The following is a 19,610-nucleotide window of genomic DNA, read 5'->3' as shown; positions in this document are numbered from 1 at the left end:
AAATAGACGTAGAATCTCAAATCTGCTAAAAAATCTAAGCTTAAGAGTGTTTATTAAGAACATAATCACCCGTTACAATTAAGAACAAAACTCACATGCTTGTTTCACATAGTAAGATAATCGAAGTCCAAACTTACGAGATTGATATGGTTAAAAACTATGAACTACAGACAAAAGTTATTTTAACTTAGCATACTTGTAAGATACATAAGTAATGTTGGATACACTTGCATACGTACAAAAAATCATTTCAAGGCAAAAAGACAAATAAGTATGTATATGGAGAAGTTGATGTTCTAATGCAATATTTTTAATGATAATTATTAGAAAATATATTATTTTTCATGCATACAAAAAGGGGTGATTCATATCATCATGACTTAGTTCTAATTTCTCTAATTTAAAAAAAGAAATCAATAAGCAAACAACAAATGTTTTATTAGAGTAATGCAAAAATGGTGCTAAATTTTGATTTCAAAGATAATTATTGGAGAATATACTTAATGTCTATTTTGATGAAATAATTTCTCTTAACACTACACATTATAAAAGCAAATAAAACCCTTTTATTATTTTCATGTTTTAATCATTATTATTTAAGTTTGACAATAATAAAATAATATATATTTTTTAATTATATTTAATTTAACCTACTTATCTTTTTAATCAAAGTTTTTTTATTTAAATAATATAATTTTTAAAATTATTTTCAAAAATAGAGTTAATAAAAAGCTATTTTTCTGCCTAGTATTTTTTTTTTTTTTTTTTGCCACATCAAGGAGTTTATCAGACTTATGGACGTAGCATTTTTATAGGTACTTTTAAACATAATATAAACAAAAGGGTAAACCTTGCAACCTGACCCACCGCATCTCGTGGCCATGGTCGTGGCCATGGCTTCTCTCACTTGCTTCTCTTTAATTCACCCTCTTCTTCTTCGTCGTACTTCAGCACTTCCGGCTATTCCGAACGGCTGCTTCCACCATTCCTCCACGCTGGACCGGGTTCTCTCCTCCGTCAACCCTCATCGAGCTACTCCACGCGCGATGCCAAAGACCAGTTTCTCCCCCGGTCAAGACCAAGTCGCTTCCAGTAAGTTCTACACTCCACCCACAGTGAACTCTATGACCTTTCTCTATCTCATTTTCTCAAAGTTCAAATCTTAATCTCTCTCTCTCTCTCTCTCTTTGTTGTTTTAAAGCTGGTGATCTTGAATTTGAAGGACCTCTGAAAATTGTGAAGTATCCAGACCCGATATTGAGGGCGAGAAATAAGATCATAGTCACCTTCGATGCTAATCTGAAGAAGCTTGTCGACGAAATGTTTGACGTAATGTACAGGTAAGCATTCTCCATGTTGGCATGTTACAATGTTTGCTTCTGTGTTCTGTGGAGTAGAATTATGGTAAATTTTATTTATTTATTTATTTATTGTTTAGTTTTCGTTAAATTATCATACTTATTTTTCAAGGAACTTTATTTACAAAACTAGAGTTGTCGTTTTTTAGGGCAGCTGTTGATTCAAAACAATTATATAATTTTGGGACTTTTGGCTAACGTCCGCTACACAGCAGCAATGAGCTGATAGTGATAGTATAATACTTTGGCTTGTATTAGTACATTAGTTGGTTGAAATATCTTGGAAGGGAGGGGGGAGGGACAAAGGGACAATAGTTCACTAGAAGCTGAATAGGTTCCAAGCTTGTATATATATTAGTGCTTCATGCTTTTTATACTTGTATTCTTCCTTCCTGTTCCAATTTAATTGAGCATATATATGTTTTGAATATAAAAAGATAAATAAAAAAAACTATCCACAACATCAAAATTGTTTTAGGAAACTGGAGAGTGGGTTTATCCGGGGATTGCATACCTCCACATACTGTTATATCATGCATAAATGATCAAAATTAAAACATAAAGTCATTTGATGTTTCTAAGTTGGCTAATGTAATGTTTAAGCAACTTGTAATCTTTAATCAAGACTAATTTTTGAGCTTTAATAGTTCTCTTTTTCTTTTTCTTTTTTTTTGAGAAAATGTCCATTTTGGAATGTAAAGGCATCATATTGGAATCATCAAACTGGTCATTCACTGACATTTTAATGTTGTCCTTTTAGACAAATTTGATGTCAATTTAAACTTACATCTTTATAAATGGAGGACCAACCTGATGACATGTATATCTTTGGAGGACTATAATAGATATTTTCAAACACTTTTACTTATTTCAAGAATTTGATTGAAATTAATTATAAAAGGTTCATCACAATTAGTTATTGTTATTTTGTTTTCTTTTTTCACTATGAAAAATTCTTAGCTTTGGCAAGAAAATCCAATCCAATCAGCCTGTTCAGGTATTGATAATATGTTTCTTTTATTAACATGGAACAATAAAAGAAATTAAAAATATATAAAATTATACTGTTCAACAGTACATACAATAAGAATATTCCTTATTTTATTTATAATTATGCTTTTAATCAAAAGTATAGTTTCATTCCATACCCAAAATTTAAAATTCACACTTAATCTCTATGCCTACAATTCTACATCCAATGGAATCAATAGATAATGAATTAATACAGAAAAATCAACATGTGTAAGTTTGTGTTAAGTTCTTGCACCTGTCCTTTTAAATTAAAAATGGTTTTAAGTGAAATATCCTTTTGGCGCATAAAAGCTTACTATAGTATGGGAGCATCTTGCTGATAGGGTAAAGCCAACACTCAACTGGAGAATATTCCTACACCCAAAATGTGTTGGGACAACTTTTGGTCTTAATAAAAGAAAATCCCAGTGTAGGAAGATCATAGAAAAAATGGGGTTTGACTTGTAACAAGGCATAGAATATGTTTAAGTTATATTATACATAAACAAGTTATATTAATGTATATGTTAATATTATCAATTGTAATTTAAATAACATTGAGGGATATGATAGTTTTTCAGTTATGTAAAAGTAAAAGAATAAGAATTTGAACAAAAAGAAAGATAGAGAATTGAGAAAGGAAGGATTTTTTTATTCAAATGAACAGAAAAGACATTCAAGAGGCAGAATCCTCTTACAAGGGAAAATTTCCTTATCCCTGAGAATCACTCAGTTTGTATTATTTTCTCTCCCCTCCTTTCCTTTACAATTTTCCCATATTTAACCCCAAAATGAGCCTCTTGAAACTGGCTCATTAACCAAGTAATAACTTCAAATAAAATCAATTGTAACTGATGCATACATTATAAATTCCAAATAAAACTCTTGTAACTTACTGATAACATATTAACCACCTATTATTACTGTTTATTCCTCCTAGAATAAACCGTCTAAAGCTTATTCTTCTCATTAATTATTGGCATGGGCTCATGTCTAACAATACCTCCTGCTGAAGAATCCACCTTGTTCTCAAGGTTGAAGTCTGTAAACTGGGAATTAATAGTGGAAACATCCTCCCAAGTATCTTCCTCTATGAGGCGATCTTGCCACTGAATCAGAACCTGGTCCACCCGCTCACCCTGCCTAGTAATAGAGCGTGCCCCCAAAACCTTAGCGTGAGAATAGAGAACTGTATCCACCTGCTAATCCATGGTAAGGTCAGCCTCCAAATGATGATTTCTCACTTCCTTCTTAAGCTGAGACACATAAAAAACAGGGTCAATCCAAGCATGATGTGGGGGCTGGAGTTGAAATGCCACTGCACCAATCTGTTTTGTCACCAAATAAGGTCCATATTAATAGCGTGGGTTGTAAGTGAGTTGACATTGAACCTTGACGATGAGGTTTTATTTTCAAATAAACACCCTTTATTGAATATCGGAAGACCTCTTATGGACATTGTGGAGATTAGCATAGTGAACCATATGGGACTGAGCTCTATTCAAATGAAACTTCAGCTGCCTTAAAGCTATCCCTCAAATCTTGTGCCACAACCTTTTTCAAGGTTCCCCAGTTATAAATCACAAGAGACTTGAATGTGGTCTGTTAGGAACCCAGAGAAAATAAAATCAAAAGAAGAGAAGAATTAACGAAACAAAACTTTATTAAAGAACAGAACAGAAAATGAAGAATAAAAATCTCCCCAAGGGTTTTTTCCCCTTCACAAAGGATCTCTCCTTTCACTTTTACGAACTAACAATTTCACTCCACACACTTACCCAACCTGATTTCTCCTATTTATTGCCAATCTTTCTAACTAACTAGCTAGTGCAACTAACTAATGACTAATAACTGTCTTTGTTCAACTGATTGGTGCAACTAACTATTGACTAACAACTGCCCTTATTCACTCTCATTAGGGTTTTCTAAGTATCTCTGTCTCTCTCTGTCTTTCTCTCTCTCTCTCTCTCTCTCTATATATATATATATATATATATATATAGGGAATAGAAGGCTGGAGGTTGGGAATTTCATTGAAATCAATACCTTGTATTGTATACTGTTCAAAATGAACTCACAGTAGAATCAAGATTAGGCATACTGTAATTAGATACATGTAGGGAATTTTGGATTTTATTGGATTGTTAATAATACTGCTTGACCTCCTTTTCCACAGAACTGATGGTATTGGTCTCTCAGCACCTCAAGTAGGAATTAATGTGCAACTTATGGTGTTCAATCCCATAGGTGAGCGTGGTGAAGGAGAGGAAGTTGTTCTTGTAAATCCAAGAGTTGGCAAATACTCAAAGAAAATGTCACTCTTTACTGAAGGTTGCCTATCTTTCCCCGGAATTAATGCTGATGTAAAGGTATATAATAATCCTTTTCTTTTACAACATCATTGACTTCAGGTTTCTATTTATGTTTGTTTGTGAAGATAGCTACTTCTTTACTTTAGTCTGTTTGAAATGTTTCCATTTATTGTATTTTATACTATAAGATAGCATATTTAACCCATGTTTGAATATGTAAATAACAATTATTGTAAATTAGGGATTTGGTTTATTCATTTGTATTTATGGTTGATTCTATTTGTACCCTAATATGTGATTATAAATAAGACTCACATGCTCCTACTGTCAAACTTAGAGAAGTGTAGGCAGAAAAACTGTCTTCTCCTGCTGGAGAATTCTCATATATATACTGTTTAATACAAGCTGATTTTCAGCCCAATAATTAGCTAAACGGCTATATTTACATTCATCCTAGAACTTAATTAAGGAGAGAATAACAGTTACAATCCTAATTAAGAAAAAAATAACAGTTACAGCTGTACAATACAATTGCATATTAAATGTCCAGCTGTGAATTTGCTGGTTTTAATGACCAGAAAATTTGCTCATCAATTCCATTGACATCCCCCCTCAAATTGATGTTGGTAAGTCTACAAGCATCAATTTGCCAACAAGAAGATTGTGCCGCTGACGTGTCAAAGTTTTAGTGAAAATGTCGGCAATCTGCACAGATGTTGAGACATGAGGTAGAGTGATAATTCTGCGATCATAGGCTTCTCGGATAGAATGACAATCAACCTCAATGTACTTTTTGCGTTCATGATAAACTGGATTTGCTGCAATTTGTATGGCACTGGTGTTGTCAGCATGCAGCGGAGTTGGTTGAGCTTGAGAGAATCCAAGCTCTGTAAGGAGACCAGGTAACCAAATTATTTCAGAGCATGCAGTAGACATTGCACGATATTCTGCTTCAGTGGATGACTTGGAAACTGAATCTTGTTTCTTGCATTTCCATGAAATTAAAGCATTACCCAAAAACATACACCAGCCAGTAGTTGATTTCCTTGTGTCTGGACAGCCAGCCCAGTCAGCATCACTATATGCTTGGAGTTGGAGAGATGAATCAGCAAGAACAAATAGACCACGTTTGGAGGTGCCAAGGAGGTATCGTATGATGCGGTGTACTGCTGAACGACGGAAATGTCGAGGAGATTGCATGAATTTACTCACTGTGTGGACAGCAAAAGAAATATCCGGACGAGTGATGGTCACATAGATAAGACTACCAACCAGTTTGCGATATAAAGTGGGATCTGGGAGAAGTTCACCTTCATCTCTGCTATATTTCACATTAACTTCCATCAGGGTGTCAACAGAGGTTGCATTGGTGAGGCCAGCTAACTGAACCAGATCTTGAATATACTTTTACTGATTTAAAAATATCCCTTTAGGTTGATGATGTACTTCTAACCCCAAAAAGTAAGTGAGGTGGCCAAGCTCCTTCATATGAAAAGTTGAATGCAGCAAGTGTTTAATTTTAGAAATAGCGGCGTGATCAGAATCGGTCACGACAATGTCATCCACATTAACAATAAGCACCAAAATGCCGTTAGAAGTCCTCTGTAGAAAAAGAGACGGATCATATTGGCTTTGTGTGAAGGAAAAGCCAAATAATGTGGATCGAAATTTTTCAAACCATACTCTAGGTGCCTGTTTCAATCCATATAAAAAGCGTTTTAGTTTGCAAACAGCATTAGGTGAATGTGTGGACATACCATTAGGAAGTTTAATGTAAACTTCCTCCTTGAGGTCCCCGTGGAAAAATGCATTTTTGACATCCATTTTATGTAATGGCCAAGATTATGATGCAGCAAGGGCAAGTATGGTTCGCACAGTAGTCATCTTGGCAACCGGGGCAAAAGTCTCATCATAGTCAAGTCCATATTCTTGCTTATTTCCTAGCACAACTAAACGAGCTTTGTAACGGTCTATGGACCCATCTGAACGAAGCTTTATTGTGAACACAAATTTGCTGCCGAGAGGTTTAACAGATGGGGGACATGGCACAACATCCCATGTTTGATTTTCTTCTAGTGCTAGGAGTTCTGTCTCAATAGCTTGCTGCCAACACTCATGCTCCATTGCTTGTTTATAAGAAGAAGGAATAGGGACTGATGATAATGTTGCTGTCAAGGATAAGGGAGAGGTAAAACCATATTTTTCTGGGGGTTTACGAGTGCGGGAACTTCATCGTAGGGGAACTGGTTGCAGCCTTTGTATTGGATCAGCAGCCAAGGAATAATCTTGAGGGGGCCCAGGAGGATCTGGTGGCTGATTTTGAGTGGTATGACTTCGTCTGTGGTAGGTTAAGAGAGGTCTAGATGAAGGCTGTCCTGCAGAAGAGGTAGAAAACAATGGCAAAATAGAAATTTGGGAAGGGAGAGTATCATGATAAGTTACAAAAAAATATTTATTTTCCTGAAAGATGACATTTCTAGATACCCGAATCCGACGAAGGTTAGGATCATAACAGAGAAAACCTTTTTGGTGAGGAGAATATCCAAGAAAAGCACATGCAACAGATTGTGCAGTGAGTTTAGTGCGTTCTTGTGAAGGAAGATAGACATAACACACACAACCAAAGGTTCGAAGAGAGGAATAATTGGGTGGGTGACCAAATAACCAGATGAAAGGAGAATCATTATTTAATGATGTAGATGGCAAGTGGTTTATAAGGTGAACAGCAATGGAGAGAGCTTCACACCAAAACCGAGGTGGCACACAAGACTCCAACAACAAGGTGCGGACAACATCAAGCAAGTGGCGGTTTTTTCTTTCGGCTATCCCATTTTGCTGGGGGGTTGAGGGGCATGTCCTTTGAGATATAACACCATTAGTTTGCAAGAAGTTTTGAAAAGAATGAGAAATGTACTCCCCTCCATTGTCAGAGTGAAGAATTTTAATTTTGAAGGAAAATTAAGTCTGAACATAAGCATGAAAAAGTTTGAAAGCAGACAATACTTCATCTTTAGCGCACAAGAAATAGACCCACGTAAAACGACTATAATCGTCAATGAAAGTGACAAAATATTTATAACTTGCATGAGAAATAATTGGTGCCACCCCCCATACATCACTGTGAATCATATCAAAAGGTTTGTCTATGTTTGATTGATGTGTCGGAAAAGGAAGAATTTTACTTTTGCCAAGTTTACAAGAAAGGCAATCAAATTGAACAACATGAAGAGGTGGGGACTGTTTATTTCCAAAAAAACCAGTTTTTAACATGTGATGCAGTACATTGGAGTTTGGATGTCCAAGACGCTTATGCCATATCTGATAATCAACAGTAGCAGAATAACAAGAAACAAAAGGTAAAGGAAGATTTGGAGACAAAGGGAAATGAAGTGGAAAAAGGCGTCCAATTTTAGGCCCTGTCGCGATTGTCTTCCTTGATTGTTGATCCTGCACAAGACAACCAGATTTTGAGAATTCTACAAGACAACCATTGTCAACTAATTGACCAACAGAAATGAGGTTATTAGTCAGACCAAGAGAGACAAAAACATCGGTTAGAGATGAAGAAATATCACCAGTTGCTGTGATATGTAAATGATTTCCATCAGCAGTATGAATCTTGAGATTTCCAGAATATTTGGTGATATTAGTAAGAAACTGAGCATTGTTAGTCATATGGTTGGAAGCCCCAGAATCAAAGTACCAAGGTGAAGATGTAGAAAAAGGTTTACCTGAAAGTCCCAAGGCAGAGAATGCGGAAATGATCATTTGTTGAACCATTTCAGGAGTCAATGTTGGAACCGGAGCAGGAGCAGGATGTTGGACAGAGGCTGTATTCGTAGAACTACTAGAAGTAGAAGAACCAGCCAATGCTATAAAAGCTGTTGCAGATCGCTTTGGTGGTCTTGTTGGGCATTCTTTAATAATATGGTCATCCTTTTTGCAATAACTACAGAATTTTTGTGGACAGTGTGAAGCATAATGTCCAAATCCTTTGCAACAGTAGCATTGAACAGCACTCATGTCACGGCCTTTTGGTTTTCCTTGTGCTGCGTAAGCCACTGGGACAATAGAGAAACTTTGTTGGTCAATGGTCGATTGTGTGAGAAGACGCTGTTCTTCACGAAGCAGTTCACTGAGGCATGTATCTAGTGAGGGTACAAGGTCTCTATTCATGAGATTAGATCGGACACCTTCAAAATCGGATCTCAATTTCATAAGAAATTGATTTCGTTTAGTAGTGTCATGAATTGATTGCACTGAAGTAAGACCATCAGAAGTCAAATTTTCATAAACTATGTCAGTGTAATTTGCCCAAAGATTCATGTGAGTAAAATTCAGAAATGGAGAGATTATCCTGTTGAGAGATGGCAATGTCATGTTCAAGCTGAAATCTGCGTGCAGTGTTATTCTGACTATAGATTTTCTTCAAATAGGCCCACATTTCTGCTGCAGTCTTGAAAGGTCATAAATTCTGGATAATGTTTGGATCCACAAAACCTATGAGCCACGCCATGACTTGAGCATCCTTGACCTCCCATTTGCGATGTTCATCCTTCTGTTGGTCTTTGTTAGGAGCAAAAGTGCCACCATCAACATGACCCCAAAGATCTCTTCCTTTGACAAATATCTGGAATTGGAATGCCCAAGCTGAGTAGTTCTTGCCATTTAGGCAGACCAATAATACGTCATACTTTTCAATAGACATGATGCTAAAGAAAATGAAATGGTAACTAAGGACCAAATCTGGACTAGGATAGAATTGAGAAAAAAAACAAGGACTGTAAAAGCTTGGACTAGGACAATGATCGGAAAAACTGGGACAGGGCTAGGCTAGGATCGTAAGCCAGACTGATACCATGTCAAACTTAGAGAAGTGTAGGCAGAAAAACTGTCTTCTCCTGCTAGAGAATTCTTATATATATACTGTTTAATACAAGCTGATTTTCAGCCCAATAATTAGCTAAACGGCTATATTTACATTTATCCTACAACTTAATTAAGGAGAGAATAACAGTTACAATCCTAATTAAGAAAAGAATAACAGTTACAGCTGTACAATACAATTGCATATTAAATGTCCAGCTGTGAATTTACTGGTTTTAATGACCAGAAAATTTGCTCATCAATTCCATTGACACCTACAACACATAACATTCATCACTAATATGTAACTTTCATCACTGAGCCACTGTGACCATAAGCCCTTTCCATTCATGAGCCATCCCCTGCCATTGCTAATCAAGACATCACTGCTAGACGATGCCGAGTTGCTATCAAAATAATTAAGTTCTTTAAAAATGTAAGTAAATTTTAGGGATTTAAAATTGCAAATTAATTAAATTAAATTACGAACAGAATAAAGTTAAGTAAAAAACAAATTAAGAAATATCAATCCTTTTGTATCTAAAAGTTTTAATCCGTGTTTGAACGAATACTTAATTCAATTCAATCGAATAACCTAATTGAATAGAGTTACGAATTAAATGAAATTATTATTTAATCTAATCCCCATTAATTATCAAATCAGAGCATCAATCCAGTCACAATTTAAATTCTAATCACAAAAAAGCTAATAACAATCGCAATATACAAATTTGAAATTAGAAAAAAAAAAAGAATAAACTCTGAGCAATTTGGCTCGGAACTCAAATCAGATTTACAACGTTTAGATTCCGTGGATTGAACATGAGAATGAGAAGAGAACGAAAGGATTCGAGAAAAAGTAAAAATAAGGATTCTTATTTTGGCCAGATCTCAAAAATTTAGAGTGTCTAATCGCATACTTAATTCAGAATTTTATTAGTCTATTTATAAGTTCTAATTAAGATAAACTAAATGGTCTTAATTTGAGCTTCAATTATAACTATAAGTCAAAATACAATTATTTAATAACAAAGAGTCTAAATGCAATCTCATAACAATATTCAGCAAATCTGCCTCAACTTCAAAAAATTATAAAAAAATTAAAATCAACTTCAAATCCATCGATCCATATATGCATTTTGAAGCCCTGAATGTGTAAAATCCAATGCAACTAGAATCAGCCAAAAACGATATATGTAGAAAAAGTTATGACTGAAAGAATAGTCAAAGGTCAGAATAACTGAAAATACGAAATTAAAACATTTATTTGTAACAAACCCAATTTATTCAAATAAGTAAAAAATGGTAAAAACTCTAAAAATAAAGCATATTAAAAGTGTTTATAAATCAAAATAAAATTATAAATATAAACTTAAAATATGTTACATTAGTCACTACTTGCGTACCCACACTTGCCTTCATTTTTGGCTCATCTGTTCCATGTGCTGCTTTTTTTCTTTTTCTGGCATGCATGTCCTACTTCTCAGCAACTTTCTTGTGCTGATGGCCCTTCCAATCACCAATCCAGACCCGGACAACCTTATCCAGTCTCTTGTTTGGTCCCAATCAATATGGCAAGTGCTGTTTTGGCACTGTTTCAGTCACTTTCACCATTGTTCCTTTCATCCCTGGTAAAAAAGTTGATCAGAATTGCCTACTAAAGCACCTAGGTTGCTGTTGTCCAGCTGTGGTTTCAAGTCAATGCCACTTTATGCAATGCTCTATGGTTTTCTATTAATCCCAAACTGCAGCTGCAATTCCAGGCCTTTAAGATCTGTTATGATGTCTGAACAAAAGCCAAGAAGGTCTATTCCAACAATGTTCGTTGCCTCTATAGTGTGGTTTTTAAACTCATTTCTATGAAGCTGAAAAACATGGATGAACAGACCTTTGATCATTTAATTGCTGATTTTGATTTTGATACCCTCATGCAATTTACTAGTGATGCAGCAACTCATATTGAACAATGCAGCCAGTTTCTCAAGGTCCTTTATTCTTTCCAGTCTCCTCGAGCTTGACTCAGTATGTAATCAAATCTTTTCAGGATCAATTGTTCCCTCATATGACAGTTAGTGAACAACTACTGCGTCTCTCCTCTCCTCATGCATTTGACCATTCCTCCATTGTTCCAGCTAATTCCTTTGCTCTCATCTCCTACTATTCTTGTCATGTTGGAGAAAGTGTAGGTGGGAGTGGCCATTGTTGTTATTTGTATTGCACTTATTGTCATATTGAAGCTGAATGCCTCACCAAGTTTAGACAACATAAGCTTTCTAATGTTGCTCATATCATTGCACCTGACACCCCTTGAGTATGTTACTACTAATGCCCTGATTACAATTAATTTCTGTGATTCAAAGCAGCCTATTAAGAAATCTAGTTTCTGTCATTTATCGTATTTGGATCTTTACCGAATGTTATCTTAGCTAATGACTTTCAAATTAAGTTCAAGGCATTGGTCAAATATGTTCCGTTCCTACTTTCTCTTTAGATTTTATTCTTTATGTCTCTAGCTGTCCTTATAATTTAGTTTTCACCAGCAAACTCACTCAGGCTTTACCTTACTTTGTTACCCTTGCCAACAACTCTGTTCTTGTCGAAGATCAGCATAGTTGTCAAAGGATTGAATCAATAAAGAAGCTGAGTCACTTTTACTTTTGTTCACTTTGATATTTGGGGTCCTAGTCATGTCAGTTCTACGTTAAGTTATGACTACTTTGTTACTTTCATTGATGAATTTCATGTTGTATTTGGTTTTTTTTTTATGAAAAATTGTTCATATGTTTTTATTATAGTTCAAGGTTTCTCATTCAAATTTCAATACCAATTGGGTTCATCTATCTAAATTTTCTGCATTGATATTGCTTGTAAATCAAAGAACCTTAGACGAAGTTATTAAAAGAGATCTTTTGATTAACTAGATTTTTGAAAATTTGGTTTTTGACCGAGTTCAATGGCATCATGTGATCCATATAGATGACCTCATCTAATGAGATAAGGCTTGGTGGTTGTTGTTAATATTGCTTGTGAATACTTGTTTGCTTTGTTGAAATTAGTTTTGACTTCCTAAGCATTATTTGTCAGATGCCACAACAAATGACATTTTTGAAAGGAAGAATCAATGCATGATTAAGATTTAAACATCTTGTATCTCAGTTTTTCAGCATAATGTTCCTCTTTGCTTTTGGGATGATGCTATTATCACAACACACTACTTAATCAACCACATGCCTACCAAACCAGTTTCACGCTCATGTTTCCCCATCAAGATCTTTGCTCAATTCCTCTTTTAGTCACTCTTACCAAATCTTTATTGACTTCATTTGCTGTATTTAAATTTTCTTCCAGCTCCCTAATCTTGCAATGGAGCTTAGTTATTGGTGTTTAGGTTATGTTTATTTAAATGTGAGGTGCAACTAAAAGGTTGAAGTATCTCCTATCCTTTTCAGCAGATTCATTCTTCTAGTTTACTAAACATTTTTTATTTTCTTCCACCTTTTTGGTTCTTGCTGAATGTTGCATTCCTTGTTTCTAGGCATCACAAACTATTAAGGAAGAAAATAGAGAAAAGGAACTCAACATTCAGCAAGAATCAAATATTTAGCAGAGCCATTCTTTGAAATTTATGAAATATTTCCTTTTTTGTTTTTTGAGGTCCTTCTTAAAGGAATTGTTACATGTAACCTGAGTGCTTATCTTAACGAGCTTCAATGGTGATATGTTGGACAGTGTTTTGTTTTCCTCTTTTTGAGTTTAGAAAGTAAATAGCAATCCTATGTGCTCAGATCTGTTATTCCATTTTGTTCAGGTTGTTATCTACACTAAAGTCATAACTATTGTATGTATAGTTAACTAACATTTGTTCTATCGATTGGTGTTTTCAACTTGTGCTCCACTGAAGGAACAAAGCCTACATGTCATTTGTTTTCATGATTGTGATGCTGCTGATTTTACCATTCTTTATTTACTCTTTTATTTACTTAAGTGGGTCTCATTATTGTGGTTTAGCGACCAGAATCTGTGAAGATCAATGCACTTGATGTCAATGGAACCAGGTTTTCCGTCAACATGTCTGGCCTTCCTGCACGGATATTCCAGCATGAGTTTGATCATCTACAGGTCTGTTTTTGAGCTTGAATAATTAATGCATTTTTTAGAAGATGAATTTCTTTTGTCATATATAGATACTAAGGGCCATTTGGTGGCTAGGAAAAGGGTGAATAAGATACAATAAGATTAATTTATCCTTTACCTATCCTATTTTATTGGACTAGTGTAATTATTATCCTAAGAATATAGATATAGCTGGATTAGAGGAGGAAGGAAAGGATAACAATTGTCTTCCCTTAAATATCCTTAATTTATTTTAGGCTTAATTATATTTTTTGTCCCTATAAATGTTAGTCATTTTGTGATAAGTTCTTATAAAATTTTTTGTTAGGATTTAGTCCATGTAAAGTTATAAAACTAGGATTTAGTCACTATTATTAACCTCCTTTCTAGCCAGCTCAATACTTCACGTGGCCATCTCGAAGTCTAGTCAATGTCTACGTAACATCTTACATTATTTATTTATTTTTTATTATTTAAAATTAATATTTTCAAATAATGGTATGGCAAAATCTTTAAATAGTCTGAATTTTTAAACATTTTTATGTCACTCCCTGCCAGTTATCCATGCTTACATGTGGAAATAGATGTATTTCTTATTAGGAAATATTCTGTGACAGATTGAATACCCAGAATTAGGGATGTTTACTTTTACTTTTAATGCAAACAGGAAATTCCACAAATCATGGGATTTGACTCCTGAATCTTTCCCTTCCTGTTAAGGTTGTATGTGTATATATATCTATGGCATATAAGTACCATCAAAATTATGGAAAATGTTCCACATTCTCAATCTCTGACATTACATATAATTGTTGTGTCTGTAGGGAATTCTTTTCTTTGACAGAATGACTGATGAAGTTCTTGATAGTGTTCATGAACAGTTACAGGTTAGAAAAAGCATACCTATATTTGTCTTTCCATCTCTTGTTAATCTTCCCTTCACACGAGAAATATGTCATAATGATGAGAAGTTTAATTATGTTTTGCCATGTGCTTCTTTGAGGTGGAGGTGACAAGCCCTCCCTTATTGATTCTGACCATTTAATTTCTACTTATGGCACCATATTTCTTGCATTTTTGCATAGAATAAGCTTCATGGCTGATATTTGTTCTTTACAGAGGTTTACTTCCATAAATTAGGAAGATACTGCACTTGCAACTTAGGAAAAACAATATTCCTTAATTTTTCAATTTTACAATTTCGTTGGTTGGTTGAAAATGCAAAGGAGCATAGGACACTAACCATCTAGGTTTTTTGTTTGAATTAATAAGAAAGGGAAAGGCCATGTTTTTTATTTCCATAAACAAGAAAATCATTAAGATAAAAAGATGATTGACAAAGACTTGGGAGAGTAACAGATCCTCCAAAATAGGAAAAATATAAGAAAACAAACAATAGGAAATGAAGAAAACATCAATGAAGCATAGCTATTCAATCCCTTAAGAAATTTGAAAGGGAAAACTTTGTCAAAAGTGAATTTAACACCAAGTGGAAGCCAACTATCAAATCTTATCCCGAAGAAGCTCCACATCCAAAGATACAGATAACCATGTTAACTAATTTATTATGATAAATTGGATAAGATTTTATGGTTTTTTTTCCATAGATAGCACTTTGCCACAACTATTTGGCTACATTCCCTCTACCAACACCAATAAAGCTACTCCTCAAAAACTGGTTTAAAGGCTAAGGGCACTCCCAAAAGTCTTTGAAAATGCCAAATATAGATTTCCATAAACCAAAGGCCATGATGATTATATTGATTGCTTCAACGCTCATCTAGTGGCCAAAGGTTATATTCAAGTTTTTAGTTTAACTTATGGTGGCACATACTTTATCGTGGTAAAAATGACCTATGTTCATTTATTCTTATATATGGCTGCAATTTGTTATTGTTCGCTTTATTTACTTGACATTAAAAATGAATTTCTTCATGAAGATCTCTTTATATGGTGCAACTTCTTGGATTTTTTGCTTAGGGGAAGTCTTCAGGATTAATCTTTCATTTCCATAAATCTTTGTAAGGCCTCAAACAATTTCCTAGGACATGATTTGGTAGATTCAGCACTATGGTCCAAGAATTTTAAATGACTCAGAGTGAAGTTGATCACTAATTTTTCTATTGCCACTCTTCATTTATTTGATTTTTTACATCAACAATAAAGTTACTACTAAATGTTTATATTTGTATTTTGGGTTTGGAGTGAAAAATAAAAAATATATATATAATGATAAAGAAAAAGATATATTTTGTATATATATATATATATATGAAAAAAAAAAAAAAATATATATATATATATATATATATATATAATTTAGATTACTCTTTTTCTTTATCATTATATATATTTTGTATATTGTGAGGGTAAATGACTATGAGTAGTTTGCATCCTAAAATATATCAAAAGGAGCTCCTAGAAGAAAACACTTGTATAAAGACAAAGGTCAAACTCAAATTGTGGGTTAATTTGATGTAGATTAGACAGACTCCCATATTGATAGGACATCCACTTCTTGCTATTGTATCCTTATTGGAGATAATTTTATTTCATAAAGAAGTAAGAAGCAAACTGTGGTTGCCCATTCAAGTCCATCGAGTCATGGTTTTAGGCTTCAGTCACATATGAACTTATCTGAAACAACTACTAAACGATCTAAAGATTTGGGAAGATTATACAAATGACACTCATTTGTGATAACCAAGCAGCATATTGTCTCAAATCCGAGATAGATTGTTACTTCATTACAAAGAAGATCTTATTTGAAAACATCATGATAGAATTGGATCAAAATTGTAGAAAGAAAAGTTACTATTAACAGAAAAGTTTCTTATTTATAGGCAACATGCCATATTTCTCTAATGGAGAGCCCCCAACTAACTATATAACTCTCTAATGGACTAATTATACCTCTAACTAACTATTTTTTCTAACCAAGTAAGGGCTACCTATCAACGCTCTCCACCTTAACATTCACGTTGTTTTCAAGGGGATTAGCTATGGCAGCTGCAAGCAAAGTTGCATTGGGGTTTCAACTATTCCAAGCATGATGATCAAGCCAATTGGACCTTGCAGCACAAAAATATATTTATTCCTCCTAAGTCAAATACAAATATGAGTGCTCCTGTAGTGCACTGACCATTAAACAAAGCATCATCAGTACGCTATGGTTGTAATCAGATCCTCAAGCTCCCTTGGGAACTACATTGTTGCACAGGATTGCAGATTATGAGCTGTAATATTGGAAACACGTTGTTTTCCTTGATGGCCTGTGCTACTACTGCTTTTGGCTGCCTCTCGATTTGCTGTCAACACCCTTTTGATTTTGTGTCTCCCTGTCAGTGTACATAGACTCCCTTTTGGTAGTTTTGGCCAGGGTACTGGGTTGATCATAGTCAATTATTTCTTAATCTTTAGAACCAAATGATGTTCTTTTTGTTTTCTCACCTTGCACCACAGAGGATGGATGATCTTGCTTTTCAAAAATGGATGCCTTCTCGGACCAAGACAAATCCAGTAATCTCTATTTCTACCTCTTTTTCCAATCCCTTAAAACTTTCCACTTCTGGTTCTTGGACCAAAACGTGGATTTGTTGCTCCCATTGGATTTGCTCCTCTTAGTTTTTCCTCTTCTGGTTCCAAGATTTCTGTCCCCACAATTCTTGTTCCTTTCCTTGAATGATTATATATTTTTCAGTATTTGTTTCTGACCTCCAAGTTGCTGGCTCTTTGTTCTCCAATTCATTCTCTATTTTGTTTTCTTACACCCAAGAAACTTCATCTTTGACCCAAAGTGGCAGATTTAGGTCATAATCAAGATTGAATTCTTTGAGTGAAGCCTTCACAAAGTCCCACCATGATGCATACGGATGGTCCCCTTTCCACACAAACTGCCAAATGAAAGCTCGTACCCACATAGCCTTTCCAACCTTTTGTATTTTCTCTTCGTCAGGTATTGCAGTGGCCTCAAAGTGCTGCTTCACGTTAATAAGCCACCAAGTTTCTGTCCCTTCAAATTTTGGAATAATCTTCAAGAACTCAGCTCCAACGTCAGAGCTCTAATACTAGTTGATAGAAACTGAGTATCTTATTGAGAAGAACTAAGGATGGACCTCAATTACAAGAATAGAACACTACAGTTCTTCGGGGGACTGCTCCTCCCAAGCCAAAGGCCCCATGCAACACCTACATGTATTTTATTTATTTGTTTATTTAATAAATATATAGTAGAATTTATAAATCACTATGTAAATGAGGTAGCTACGAAGATAGCATAGTTATAGATAACGTGATTTTAGATAACAGAATATTATGTAATGCTATGCAATCATTGAGCACTATTATAAATAGATAGCACCGTTGTGTATTCCAACACACAGATTCATCCTATGTCATCTTGTTTCTCTCTCTCTCAACAGTTGTAATAGTAACATAAACTAGTTATTGAAGTTAATGTCACATCTCTAGAGAAAGAATGTTAATAAATATTATGGTCAAATTTATTACAGGCCCTAGAAATGGAGTATGAGGAAATGACTGGATTACCAAGTCCTGAAAAGGTCGAAATCCGCAGGAGGAGAAAGTTTGCCGTTGGATTTGGGAAATCATGATCTTCAAGGTTGACATGATAAATTTCATTTTTCTTGTTTGCTTAGATACTTACTCTTTACATTGTGTTGAAAACTGCTTGTTGCTTATTTTACATGTCAATATTAGGCATAGTAATATGAGTCAATCACATGCCAGAAATTTTGAAGTCTTCCATAAAAAATGAACCTTGGTTTATCACAGGTGCTGCTTGTGGTTGATGTTGGAAATGTGTCGTACATGTAGTAGAAATATGAACTCGTTACACACTCTAAAAGGTATCATTTATATGTTAATAGATGTCTTACTTGTTGTTTCATCCCTAATGGCTTTGATTATATATTAGTTTTCTCTAGGTGGATTAATTTGTATCGGTGCCGTTGTTAATGCAGCCACTGGGAGACATTTCTGTGATCAATACCATTGTCAGTTGTTTTAAGATGCCTGGAAGGAAAGATGACCTTGAACAGAGCCATTTCCTTATTTTTTGGGTCGTTCTATAATTTACAAGTGAGTTCTTGAGGTCACCTTGTGAAGGCCAAATGGAATATAGTCTCTGACCTGTAAAATGTATAGTAAATATATTTTTTTAATTGATCACGTAATATATTGTAAAATCATGTGCTTAAGATGTCGAATTGTAAAAATTAATATTATCACAACATTATCAAATCAATTTTTCAAGTATTTTTGTCATTATATTCGTGTTTATGAAAAATTAAGATAATGTCAAAGATTGCTAATTTATTATTTTTTTTAATGGAGAAGGTTAACCTATCTTTTGATTTTGGGCATAGAGGCTTACACGTTGCTTTAGAAATAAAAAATGTAACTTAATGTTTGTCACACCTGGTGGCCACAACCAGAGAGAAACAACAAAGAAAAGAAAAACATAAAGAAGTTGCAACTAAAATTATTTAAGGATCTTGAAAAACTTAAATTGGTTTGTTTAAATTGATTTGAATTTAAGAGTCTAATTGTGTAAGAGAAAGATATTAACACTTTACAATGTATGTAAAGCAAAATGCTTATTTTTATTTACTTTAAAAAAATGATTTATTTAGAGTAATAAAAGCTTTGTAAAAGTATTTTATACTTATAACATATTTTGAAATAAAAGAAAAAAGGACAAAAAATAGTGTTGGATATTTTTATCTTTGTTTTTATATACTGAGAAAATAAGACTTATGTATTTGAAAATAAAAAAAACCTTTTTGAAATTTATTTATTTTTAAATGAAACTCTTATTTAAATAATAAAATACTAAATAAAAATCTGATTTAATAAAAAAATATTTTACACTGAAACATTATATTTAATTTAAAATTTTTTTTAAAATGCATACTAAAAATGCATTTTT

At 34.1% G+C, this 19,610-nt stretch overlaps 1 protein-coding gene across 3 annotated transcripts; it reads left to right on the top strand.

Moving 5' to 3' along the window:
• Nucleotides 1–813: 813 nt before the first annotated feature.
• Nucleotides 814–18,947, top strand: LOC113850193 (peptide deformylase 1B, chloroplastic/mitochondrial). 3 transcript variants are annotated; one of them, XM_027480620.1, is made up of 8 exons: nt 818–1,092; nt 1,202–1,340; nt 4,546–4,738; nt 13,556–13,666; nt 14,485–14,547; nt 18,172–18,281; nt 18,455–18,528; nt 18,643–18,945. In XM_027480620.1, the coding sequence occupies exons 1-6, from the start codon at nt 882–884 to the stop codon at nt 18,271–18,273; spliced, it is 819 nt and encodes a 272-aa protein (XP_027336421.1). In that variant the 5' UTR covers nt 818–881; the 3' UTR covers nt 18,274–18,281; nt 18,455–18,528; nt 18,643–18,945. The 3 variants fall into 3 exon arrangements, with proteins under 3 accessions (XP_027336414.1, XP_027336421.1, XP_027336429.1); XM_027480628.1 differs by lacking the exon at nt 18,172–18,281 and having other exon boundaries at nt 18,643–18,947; XM_027480613.1 differs by lacking the exons at nt 18,172–18,281; nt 18,455–18,528; nt 18,643–18,945 and adding an exon at nt 16,661–18,074 and having other exon boundaries at nt 814–1,092.
• The last annotated feature ends 663 nt before the right edge of the window (nt 18,948–19,610 follow it).

Source organism: Abrus precatorius, unplaced genomic scaffold (genome assembly GCF_003935025.1).
Source record: "Abrus precatorius isolate BTA unplaced genomic scaffold, Abrus_2018 Scaffold10, whole genome shotgun sequence".
Lineage (NCBI taxonomy): Eukaryota > Viridiplantae > Streptophyta > Magnoliopsida > Fabales > Fabaceae > Abrus > Abrus precatorius.
This window is presented reverse-complemented; position numbering and strand designations above follow the sequence as displayed.